Genomic DNA, 12,203 nt, shown 5'->3' on the forward strand with positions numbered 1-12,203 from the left:
TTGTAATTCACTATGAAGTGTAACAATCGCATGTGTGGGGAACAGTGTATTATATAGTAAGTTTACTCATAAGACTTCCAACCTTAGGCTGGAGAGATGGCTCAGCGGTTAAGAGCCCTGGTTGCTCTTCCAGAGGACCTGGGTTCAATTCCCAGGACCCACATGGCAGCTCGCAACTGTCTGTAACTCCAGTTCCAGGGTGCATACATGCAGGCAAAACACTAAAGCACACTAAAAAAAAAAGGCTTCTAGTCTCTGTTCTCAGGAGGCTGAGGCAGGAGGATCACCAGGCTGTCTGTACTAGAGAGTGAGACCAGGGCCAGCATGGCAACTTAGTGAAACCCTGTCTCAAAATAAAAGTAAAAAAGGATCTGGAGACTCCACTCAGCAGTAGTTCAAGCTCCCAATAACCACACTCAGACCCATAAATTGGGGGTCTAAGGATGTAGTTCAGTGGTTGAAATCTTGCCTTGTTAAGCCTGAAGCCCTGGTTTTTGATTCAAAAAAACAAAACAGAACAAAAAAGTGTGTTACTAGAGTACAGGTGAAACCACAGCAGACCGTTTGTGGTGATGCTTCTTCATTTCTGACGGTCGATAACCTCAGTGTCTTAGTGACATCACACCTGGAGCTCTGTTCGACATGTTGAAATAAGGCCAGGTTCTAAGTGAATACTAAAAGTTCTATTTTGTTCATGTATGTTGTGAGCTCATTGTTTTGAGTTGTTCTGCAAAATTTTGTCATCAGAAGGAGACATTGGTCACTAAGGTCAATAGAAAGAATGCTCTGAGCTGACCTGCATCCTGCCTCACCCTTTTGGTTTTTTTCAAAGCACAGTTTCTCTGTATAGCTGTGGAGCCTGTCCTGGAACTCCCTCTGTAGATCAGGCTGGCCTCAAACTCACAGAGATCCCCCTGCCTCTGCCTCCTGAGTGCTGGGATTAAAGGCGTGCGCCGCCACTACCCGGCCTGCCTCACACTTTTAATTTCAGAAGTTGAGGTGATGAGAGTAGAATTTGATAGGTAACTCCTGAGCTAGATAGTGTCGCATTGTACTTTGTAAGGTGCCTGCAATTGCTATTTTCTTTTTAAAATTCACTCCGTAATTGTCGCCACACGCTGAAGTAGCTGGAGCTGTTGGGAACCTTGAGATGAAAGGTTCCCCGCGCTCCCTGAGTTGATACTGTAATACACCTAATCTTAGAGCACATGCTCTCAGAAGACAGTTGAAGCAGCTTTGAAATATTTCTTTGCACTTTCAAGCACAGCCTTGATTACTTTCTTACAGTTTGTCTGTTATCTTTGCTATTTACATTGATTTCTCATATTGAATTAATATATGCCCTTTTGATTTTCTTTTAAAAAATTACATTTCAAAGAGAAGATGGCAGGGAACATTGTGTTTTCCTTAAAAATGTGCCTCCTTTTAGCTTTTGGAGCAAACAGATGATGATTGCTTAGGGCAAAAAAATGACTTAAAATTTAGTCCAGCATTAAACATTACCCAAAGGAGGAAGCAAGGGAACATTTTGCTGGCATTTTCCATTTGCGAAACTGAACGTTAATGAGACCTCTGGAGTCAGAGCCATTAGCCAATACCCTCTCTGTACTGTGAGCCTTTCAATTCTTTCCATTTTTACCATACTTCAGGCTTTTCAATTTCATTTTCAAACTCATATCTGTTTCCATAGCTTCCCTATGTGTCATGGGCAATTGATTTGAAGCTATCATCTATATTAGAATTAGATCTTCTTAAAAAGCCAGCTAAGAAGAGCCATAGGCACAAAATAGTCTAATAATTGGTTTCCTAGTAACTCTCATTCCTTTTTTTTTTTTTTTTGAGGCATCATCTCACTGTGTACCCCAGGCTAGCCTCAAATTTATAGAGATGTAGAGATCTGCCTTGCACCAACACTCCCAGCCCCTTCCAAAATTTTGACAACCAAATGTGATGGCTCTATGATAATGTTGGTGTCCACAGCTTTTGTGCAGATCTTCGGTAGAGTGCCCTCCTACCGGCCACTCTTTAACAAATGGCTCACTCAAGTATACCATGACTGCTACTCCTCCCACTGCTACCCAACTCCAGAAGCTCTGACGAGCACTGTGGACTTAGACTAGAAATGAGAGTCTCTTGCCACGGTGCATCACAAGGCCGGAGCTGCTGTGAGGCGCACACATCCTGCCTGTGCATTCTGCCCTTGTTCCCTCTGCTTCTCCACTCTCCCTGGACACAGGAAATCCCAAAGCATCCAGGGCCTCATAGTGAAACCCTGTCTGGACTAGAAGAGAAAACACCTCAGTGAGGTACCATTTACATCCGTGAGGATAGCGGGCGTGTAGAAATCGGAACCTTTCCTTGAGTTCCTGGGGGTGGGACGTGTGTGAGCTGAAGTCACTGAAGAGAACGGTTTGGCTGTCCCTCAAGAATTATATGATTACTATACAATAGGGGAGTTCTGCTCTTCGGTATATGTTGAGAAAAATCCAACCACTCTGACAGTTGTTTGTGATTCCATACAGCAGCCAAAAGGTAGATGTCATCTGCATTCTCTGCCTGTGGATGTGTAAACCAATCCTGGTTTATACACACAGTGCAATGGTGTGGGTAATTGAAAGTAATTAAGTATTGATTTGCAGTATAATGTGGATGAAACTAGAGGACATTTAATGGTAGAAGCCAGACACAAAAATAACCATTTTGTTGTATAACTATGCAACAAAATAGTGAAAATGGTGACTTCTATGGAAATGCCATCACAATAATATGTAATAACACAAAATATGTAATATGTAAGAACAAAAGGGAAAGCTGTTGCAGACATAGGAATCTAAAGAGACTTGGCGACAGATGCATTTTTATTCTGATACATCTAGATTGGGGAAGAAGGCGCATGAGTGTAAAAGGAATTGTTGGGATAGCTGGCTAAGTGTGAAAGTGGACAGGATGCAGGTTGACAAGATGACCTGAGTTTGAGCCTTGGAGCTCACATGCTAGAAGGAAAGAACTGACCTCAGGCTGTCATCTGACAGCCTCTCTCACAGTGGCATGCACACAAAATGATGTATTAAGGTTCTTTATTAGTGGATGATATTAAATAATGCTCTATATTAATATTAAATTTTCTGGTTTTATTGAGTTTATTCTACAGTGCTTAAGAGGATGGCTTTGTTCAGAGGAAATATATGCTGATATATTTAAAGTAATGTAAACTAACTCCACGTCTCCAGCTGACTCAGTGATGTGAAGGATGTCTCTGTATAAAATATGAAGCCGGTCACTGGCCACGTTTGGTTTCTGCCTTCCTTTTCCTGAGCAGCACTGTGGAAGTAATGCTATGTGTAGCTCTGGCAGCCTCTCTTCGCTTGGTAAACTCTCACCTCTCCTCAACTTCTGGCTCCCAGTATCTTCTTTATTTTAATACACAGAGCAGCGTCTCCATGAGATTATGTAATATTAATTCTTTGGCTTCCGTATACACTTACTGCTTTGGATAGCAATCACATGCCTTTGGAAACGTATTTTCCTTTTGTGTGTGTCTTCCTAGTCACATTGTTTTACAATATACCAGATAGTTATATATAAATAGAAACATATATCAACTATATGTATATATATGTATGTATTATATATGTGTGTGTGTGAATTTGCATATTAACTTCTCAGAGAGTGACCTTGCTGCCCCAACTCTCATCTAATAGCTTCTCCTGGAATTTATGTTTACTCTCTGGGTAGAAAACCAAGTGTTGGCATAAGGTCCAGCCGTTCTGAGAGCACCCTGAGCTATGTACTCATTTTAGTTGTTGGGTCAAAGGTCTAACCACTAAATGCTATCATGGGAAATAATATATCAGCCATGGAAGTCAGAGAAGCACTTGCTTTCTGTCTTCTATTTGGTTTCTGCATTGCTGGGGATGGAGCTTGAGGTCTTGGGCATGTGATGGAGGATTCTACCACTGAGTAGCAGCCCAGCCCCAAGTTCCTTATCCAATAGCATCTGCGATCGAATCTGTAATCTGGGACTGTTGGGTGGACACACCTGGGCCTGTGGATTTGCACCTGTTTATGCCCGCCCCCCGGAGTCAGTTAAGATCTTGGGGTGATGCCATGCTGGCTCCCATGGTGCTTTGCTGTCTCTCGCCTAACCACTTCTCTTTCCTTTGTGATGTTGATGGGATCTCCACTAGACAGAGGTAACCATGGTAGCCTGTGCCTGGATGCTGGTGTGGTGGTGCCTGTCGGTTTTCATGAGATTCCTCTGCGGTGCTGCCTGCTGTTTCCTGCTTGCATGAGGTTGCTGCTTTGATTGTGCTTCCTTGGTTCGAATTCTTAAAACCTCTTTCTTTCTCCCCGCCTTGGTGCACAGAGTGAACAGCTCCTTAAATACCTGTGGTGGGCCCAGAACTTATGGACTCTGTTTCCAGTGCAACTCTCTGGTGGATCCTTTGCAGTTTTTAGAAGTATCCTCAGTGTCACCACTGACTTTGTGCTTCAGAGAGGAATAGAGAGAGCAGGAAAAGCCTGACCGGACAAGCTGAAAGGGACCGTGTGTCAGGCAGGCTGCCACTGGAGCCGACCTTCATGATCATAGCGTGAAGAAAGGGAATATGTATTTGGAGTAAGAGTTGAGTCAGGAAACCCTTGTTTTCATCAAACAGCTGAAACGCAGGAGCATCTAACATAATAGAGTTAAGCATTATATTTCAGATTATATTAGTCTGATTCGGCATTATATTTCAGAATGTTCTTTATCCTAAATACTAGTCCATATTTCAGACGAAGATTTAGAGTCTAAAAGGAAAGATTAAAATTAGTATTTCAGAAGCGTTTGTATGGCCCTGAAAACGGCTGCTTCCCCTCTAATTCAGATCACTTAACAGTGTGGGTTTCTGGTCAGTTGGAATCAATTTCCTTTCAGCTTTTTCATTTGTTTGATTTTTTTTCTTTGTAATATTTCTTTGTACCGAATATTAGTCATCAGAATGGAGTCAGTGGTGTTAAAATTAAAACAGTTCTGAGGTAGGGCTGTGTGTCCAATGGCAGGAAATATTTGAAATCCCTTTCTAATTTCATATTAACCCAGCATTTAAGTCCAAAACTAATCATCTTTTGTCTTGGAATTTGCATTGGCTTAAAACCTGTAAAGGATCCATTGATTTCGAGTGGCTGTCATAGAAATGCTTAGGTTGTGCGTGAACTGTGCTGTAACTGCCAAGCCCGTTCCTACTGTGTGTTCTAATCCCATCGTATCTTCTTTATTTCTTGGTGGGACCTGTGTCTACTAGAAAATTGCCCAGGAACGAGAAAAATTTGCTGATGAAGGCAGCATATTCTACACCCTTGGAGAATGTGGGCTCATCTCCTTCTCCGACTACATTTTCCTTACAACTGTTCTCTCCAGTAAGTATGGACTTCCCTTTTGATTTGTTTGTAAGGAACACGTGGAGATGGAGAAGCAGCTCCGCCGATTGGCTGGAAAGCAACCCCTGTGTCCAGTTAGTGGATTAGAATTCTTAGAAGATTTTGTTTGTTTTTTCTGTAGTTTGTGTGTAAAGTCTCTAGAAAGGAAAAGAAGCCTAAGGTGTCAAGGTAGAATTTCTAAACACGCAGCCTACCGTGTTACACCTGCTACAGTTGGCTCTGCATTCCGTGAGGGCTGATCACACACTGTGACCGCTGCGGCACACTGTCCCGCTCCATGCACCTTTTTCATGGGACATTTCGTCTGCTGAGGAAAACCGGCTCTGTTTTCCTGCTTGTGTTGACTACCCACTTTTTAATTGGAAGAATTTTTCTGGGGACTTAAAATTCAATATTCACTTATGTAGAACACTGGTGTGTGCCTGGTTTTCAAAGTGAAATGATTTAGGGTGTGTAACACTGCAGCGCTTTCTCCTAGTGTGGATTTTGATCATTCAGAAAAACTAAATGGAATGTTCATAATTCTCTGTGTGCAGTCTGTTAAAATATAACTCAGGTGAGAGCCGGGCATGCAGCTCAGTGGTTCAGTACTTGCCTAATATGTGTGGTCCTGGGTTCAGCCCCCAGCACTGCAAAAGAAAGTACCAAAGTGACCCAGAGTCCAAACTCGACATTCTGTTGACAGAAGTGATTCTGAGTGTTCTTCCAGCTAGGAAAGAGACAGCCGTCTCCCCCTCATCTCATCTCCTCTACCTGTGACTGAGTCTCTGTAAAGATAAAACTCTGAATCACGTGGTGGTGGTGGCTTTGAGACAGGGTCTCTCTGTGTAGCCTAGGCTGCCATCACATTTGGCAATCCTCCTGTCTCAACCTGCCAAGTACTGGGATTACACGTGGATACCCCTGTGCCCAGCTTATGGATTTTAACAGATGGAAAACATGGCTCCTGCCATGACCAAACAGTTTCAGCCTTACTCCGGAAAAAGAAGAAATAGCTGTGTACCTTGTCACAGCTGTCCATGGGTGCACTGTGTCAAATGAATGTATGCGGCAGCCCAGTGCTTCAATGAAGTTATGACAGCCCCAAATTAAAGCATATCTTAACTGTTGGTTTTATGTTTTATTTTATTTTGTTTTTGGTTTTTGGTTTTTGTTGTTGTTGTTTTGAGACAAGGTTTCTCTACATAGCCCTAACTGTCCTGGAACTCACTGTGTAGACCAGGCTGATCTCGGACTTAGAGGTCAAGCTTACCTCTGTCTTCCCAGTGCTGGGATTAAAGGCATGTGCCACCATACCCAGCCCACACCTTGACTCTTTCTTGGTTGAGAGCCTAGCCTTTAAAGGCTGAACCATCTCTCCAGGTCAGACCTTGACTCTTTTGAAAAATCAAAAATCATTTTCTGTGTATGTGTTTGTGCTTGAGTGTTTGTATGTGCACCGTGTCTGGGTGTAGATGCTGCAGAGACACTTACTGAAGGTGCTGAGACCTGAACCCTGCCCCCCTGAAAAGCAGCAAGTGCTCTTAACCACTGAGCCATCTTTCTAACCTCTTGTTGAGCTTTTTAAAAAAAACAAACTTCCTCAAATTTGGAAGTTTTGCAGCTGTTCAGACACTATGTGATCTTCTGATGTACCGATGTCTTACGTTTCCCCCACACTTCAACCTCTTTTAACCAGTGAAGACACTCAGGCATACGGAATGTTCCAGAACCTACTCCTAGTCCCACTATGAATGCGTAGATGTTTTCAGATAGGAATCTAATCTGAGCAGCCTCTGGGCTGCTGTGACTTATTTCCCTGCTCTCAGTGTTGGCAGTGGCAGCTGGAACTCACTCGCTGCCTCAGTTTCTCCAAGGCTGAGCTGCGGAGAGGCTATGATGGCAGTCCGAGCATCTTGCAGTCTTAAGGCTACATACAGAATTTTCCACGTTATCTAACAAGCTGCCACAAAGTTTACACTGGGGTCAGTTCTTTCCCACATTCAGGGCTTGTGGGGTAACACAGGGCTGCTACAGCCTAAGTACAGTAAATGGTTCCCAAGTCATCCTGGGAAAGGACAGGCAACTCCCTAAGCCTCAAAAGTGCTGTTGGTATTGGACCCTCGAGGTGGCTCAGTGGGTAAAGGCCTTTGCCAGCAAGACTCACAACCTGAGTTCAATCTCCCAACCCCACAGGGAGGAAAGACTTGTGTACACACCCATGCACGCACACACGCATGCACGCACACACGCAAATAAAGTAAATAAAGTAAATAAATAAGCATGGTTAGTGAATTGTTGGTGTAGGACTGGAACCTGCATTAGTGTGTTTAGTTTTCTGATGAACAGAAAACCAATAGGACGGTGGGAAGGTGTCACCTAGTTGAGTCAGGACGGCCCTCCTGGTGAGCCGTCTGCACCCCGTGAGTGCACTCCTGCCTGACATCATCGCTTGAGTGCTGCCGACACTCTGCCCTGGTGGGCTGAAGCGTGGGCCCCGGCATGCGTGCAAGGCTCCCCTCTGCTGTTGAACATAAAATCTAAGCCCTATAGGCAGCAGATTGCTCTTTTCCAGTTTACCAGGCCTAGAAGTAAAACCAGAGAAGCTGCTTTCCTCAAGAAATCCTGTTGTGCAGCGTGGTTTTCCATTACATAGTGTTCATTCTCATTGAAACTTTTTGGAAGTTTGATAAGAAATTTCTTGTGTGTGAAATAAGTGGCATTGATTTCTTACTCTTCTCCACGTGTAACTTGGCTAGAGGGCCTTCTTGGCAGCTAAACACTGAACCCCTGATTTCCCATCTCATACACAGACTTACACATATGTATGAACCCCTGATTTCCCATCCCATATCCATACCTACACATACGTATAAACCCATTTTTTTATCTCATACACTTGCTTGCACGTACGTATGAACCCCTAATTTTCCATTCTATTCATATGCTTACACATACATATTAACCCCTGATTTCCTATCTCACACCCATACTTACACATACGTATGAACTCCTGATTTCCCATCTCATTTACATACTTACACATACGTATGAACCCCTGATTTCCTATCTCATACCCATACTTACACATATATAGCTCAGAAGTCTTTTTCTTGTTTTGTTTTTCTCCTCCTTGACCCCCACCACCACTTCAGAGTCTGTGTAATTTATTGCTTATCTTATTTATTGTCCATTCTCCAAGCTAATTGTTGAGTTATATAACTGCAATCACAAGTTTACGATAGTCACTTATAGATATTTGCTGAACCTAAAGAGTTACAGCAAAGACACAGAACAAGAGCATAAAATATATTGTGATTGGTGTGTTTGTTTCTTCCGAAAACAGCCTGCTGTCGGTATCCTGGACCAGGAATACTTTTCTGTTGTTGTCCTAGGCCAGGAATACTCCTTGCTGTTGTTGTCCTAGGCCAGGAATACTCCTTGCTGTTGTTGTCCTAGGCCAGGAATACTCCTTGCTGTCGTTGTCCTAGGCCAGGAATACTCCTTTCTGTTGTTGTCCTAGGCCAGGAATACTCCTTGCTGTTGTTAACATCTTCAGTCTGCAGCTGTGCCGGCTGAGTGAGTGAGGGAAACATGGTTTCTAAATTAATGCATTTCAAAACACATTTGATTCCTTCTGCTAATTCAGAATCCAAACATTGTATCCTCCCCTAGGCCGGGCGCACAGACTCTGCTGTTTATGCAGCATTTCTCTGATCTGCTTTGATGGACTCACTTGGAATTTTTTTAGCATGAGCATCTGTATTAAGTGGAATATTAAATATTTACTGGATGACTACTCATCAATAAAATAAGCTCATATTCTTTCTAGACAAGATGATTAATAATTATTATTAAATAATTTCCAAAGAGCCTCTGATCCTCACAGTAGGTTAATAAAATCAAGTGAGAACACACCACATGGTTATTTATGGCTCATTATGTGCGCTGTCCAACTGCAGCATTTGCTCATGGTGTTGAGATAGAAGGCAGGGGTTTGTCTTCATAACTAAGGACAGAGAAATACTTCAGGCTTTATCCAGAATGCTGAATATTATTAATTTTTGGTCATTTTTACTAATGTTGAGATTGACTACCTAATAACAATGTAACTTAAAATCTGGCTCTTGCCTATTGTCAATCGATTTTATTTTGACAAATGACTATTTGTTTTGTATTCTTTTCTCCATATATCTTCTAATTAAAATGATTAATTCTGTGAACTAGTCACATGTAATAGTCTTAGCCAGGGAGGCAATAGTAATAAGTCATTTGTAAAACCTCATGATTAAGCATCTTCCTCGCTGTTTAATATTAAGCTTCAAAAAGCCCCCAGAGAACTGCTGTGGCATGCTCAGTACTTAGGACTTTAAAGCTTGTGTGGGTCTGATAAATGTCAGGCATAATTCCCTATGTTCTGATTTAGATTCCAGGCAATTAGTGAAGGAATTGAATTATGCTTTCACAGTAGCATAATCTGGCTGAGTGACAACTGAGCCATGTCTTCATTGTTTTACATATTTCTCACAAATACATCCACCTGCTGGAAAATTACAATAATGTAACTTCTGTCGGCAATTTAAAAACTACTCTGAACTATACAATACTTTAGGTATGAGAACACTGTGTCGTTTCCATAACCCAGCTACTCCGAAAGTTGTCACATCTACATCTCTGTAGCAGCAACTGCTCAAGGTGCTTAGCTCAGACAAACAAGACTGAATTCTTCTAGGACACTGACTCCGTGTCTTTGATGACGGTGTCACGGGGACTTCGGTGTTGTCCTGAGCAGACTGTGGAAGCCACCACAATCCTAATCCTATACAACTCTTCTGCCTACTGACCCTCTTCCCGGGTCCTCCCTGTTCCGTTTGCCTTCCATTGGTAACTGGGACGGTTCTGTAGGAACTTAATTCTCCATGGTTAGTAATGTTTGATGGCATTCGCTTACGGCCTGTAAGCCCCACTTTTCGCATTGTTTGCCTCCTGGAAGCTAGGCTGGGATCTAGTGTCTAAACCTATGTGTGTTCCCTTTGTACACGCCTGTCTGTACCTAGTCCCTCACCTTAAACTCGCAGCTTACAGTGTTTGTGGATGCTCAGGCTTCATCATTTGCTGCCACCTTGCTCCTGAAACAAGTTTTTAGATTGCTGTTGCAAGTTGAGTATGGTAGCGCATGCCGATAGCACCTGCACTTGGGAGTCTGAGACAGGAGGATTGCTGCAAGTCTGAGATTGGCCAGGATACTTAGTGAATTCAAGTCCAGCTTGGAAGACCTAGCAAAATCGTGTCTCCAAAGATTGAGGCAAAAAATACTGTCATTGAATGTTTTCCCCAGTTATCATCTATTCTGGAAAAGCTGTCCAGCAGTTTGTGGCTCATAGAAGTACTCCATGTATATTTGTTGGCTAATAAATAAAATTCTCTGAATAATTACTTTATATATTAAAATTTCATATTGCTGCACATACCTTCAGCTTCTTGATTAATATTTAAAACTATTTTACATTGATGTTCTCTATGATATATAAATAATGCCAGAAAATTAATTGTAACTACCAATTTTTTCTACTGGGACACGTAATTGAAAAGCAAATAGCTTTTGAATGAATACCAAACTGAGTTACATGTAAAGAGGGTCCTTCAGATCGACACAAGCCAAGTAACAAACTCCAGTTTCTTTATTGATGCAGCTAGCTCTAAGCAGCTAGGTGACAAATTCCACCTTGTCATAAGCTGTTGCCTTGGTTATTGAACTTCTACTTCTGAAAGGAAGCCACACAAAATGAAAAGAAGGTCAAGTAGGTGAACATTTTTCTTTTAGCTCTCTGAATGCAAGGATGGGTTTCTGTCACATAGGCAGATGTAATTTGGCCATAAATAAAGCAGTAATGAAGTTGAAGGGCATTTATTTACACTGTAGAACATGACCTTAGTGCAGGTACAACACAGGATTGCCTTCTAGAATCCCTCTCCCGGTACTCTGGAGAAATCTGAGCTCTCTGAAATCTTGTGCACTGAACACTCTTGACAGCATCTGTGTCAGGGAGGCCAAGCAGCTCCCTGGGATAAAGCTCAAAGACAGGCTGTGGACTGTCAAGAGAACCGTCAGTCATGATGCCGTTCTTCACATCAAATCAGGAGTTTTTGCTACTGGTAGGGATCAGGGCTGGAACGCAGTTTCCACAGAAACTAGCAGTGGAAGAAGTTGAGGGTGAACTGGATGTCTGGATAGCTGGAAGCTGAAGAAATGCAAAAGACATCAGAATCTTTTGAAGAGGTTTGAAAGCTCAGACTCTCCTGACATTTTGAGTTTCGTGCTGTTAGAACGAAATGTTTAGAGAACGAATGTTTAGAGAACTTCAGCAATTGATCAATTAACCACACTGAATTTCAATGAGGAGTAAAGGTCTCTTCCTCTTAGGATTTCCAAATACCAGCAAAACTGGATCAATATCAATTTTAAGTCTGTTCTGAGACTTAATGTTTAGAGCATAATAAAGCAGAACCTTGGTCCTCCTGACTGGAACCTCCCAGTAAGTACTGCCAGCAATAACAGCCTGCCTCCCTCTTGTTTTAAGGGTGTCTTGGATAATCTGTAAAATCTCAGAGCGTGGGTTTGTCTCGGTGCTGTGCAGAGTGTAGGCATCATGACCACACTTTGCGTCTTCAGGTCTGGGAAAAGGTTGAACTGTCTAGAGTTGGGCTCCATCCTCCAAGCCATAAGAGGGAAAAGTCTTTAGTAATTCCCAGAGATCTAAAGGACTGCTGGAGATGGGGATGAACGAGCACACTTGGCCATG

General features: G+C 42.5%; 1 protein-coding gene across 2 annotated transcripts in view; it reads left to right on the forward strand.

Annotated features, from left to right (window-relative positions):
* Micu1 (mitochondrial calcium uptake 1) overlaps positions 1-12,203 on the forward strand; it is a 153,096-nt gene that overhangs the window by 61,675 nt on the left and 79,218 nt on the right. For both annotated transcript variants that reach the window (XM_048451741.3, XM_085679665.2), the window contains exon 6: positions 5,286-5,400. In XM_048451741.3, coding sequence (XP_048307698.1) covers positions 5,286-5,400 — 115 coding nt within the window. The remainder of the gene's footprint in view (positions 1-5,285; positions 5,401-12,203) is intronic.

This window comes from Myodes glareolus, chromosome 18 (genome assembly GCF_982192425.1).
Source record: "Myodes glareolus chromosome 18, mMyoGla1.1, whole genome shotgun sequence".
Taxonomy (NCBI): Eukaryota; Metazoa; Chordata; class Mammalia; order Rodentia; family Cricetidae; genus Myodes; species Myodes glareolus.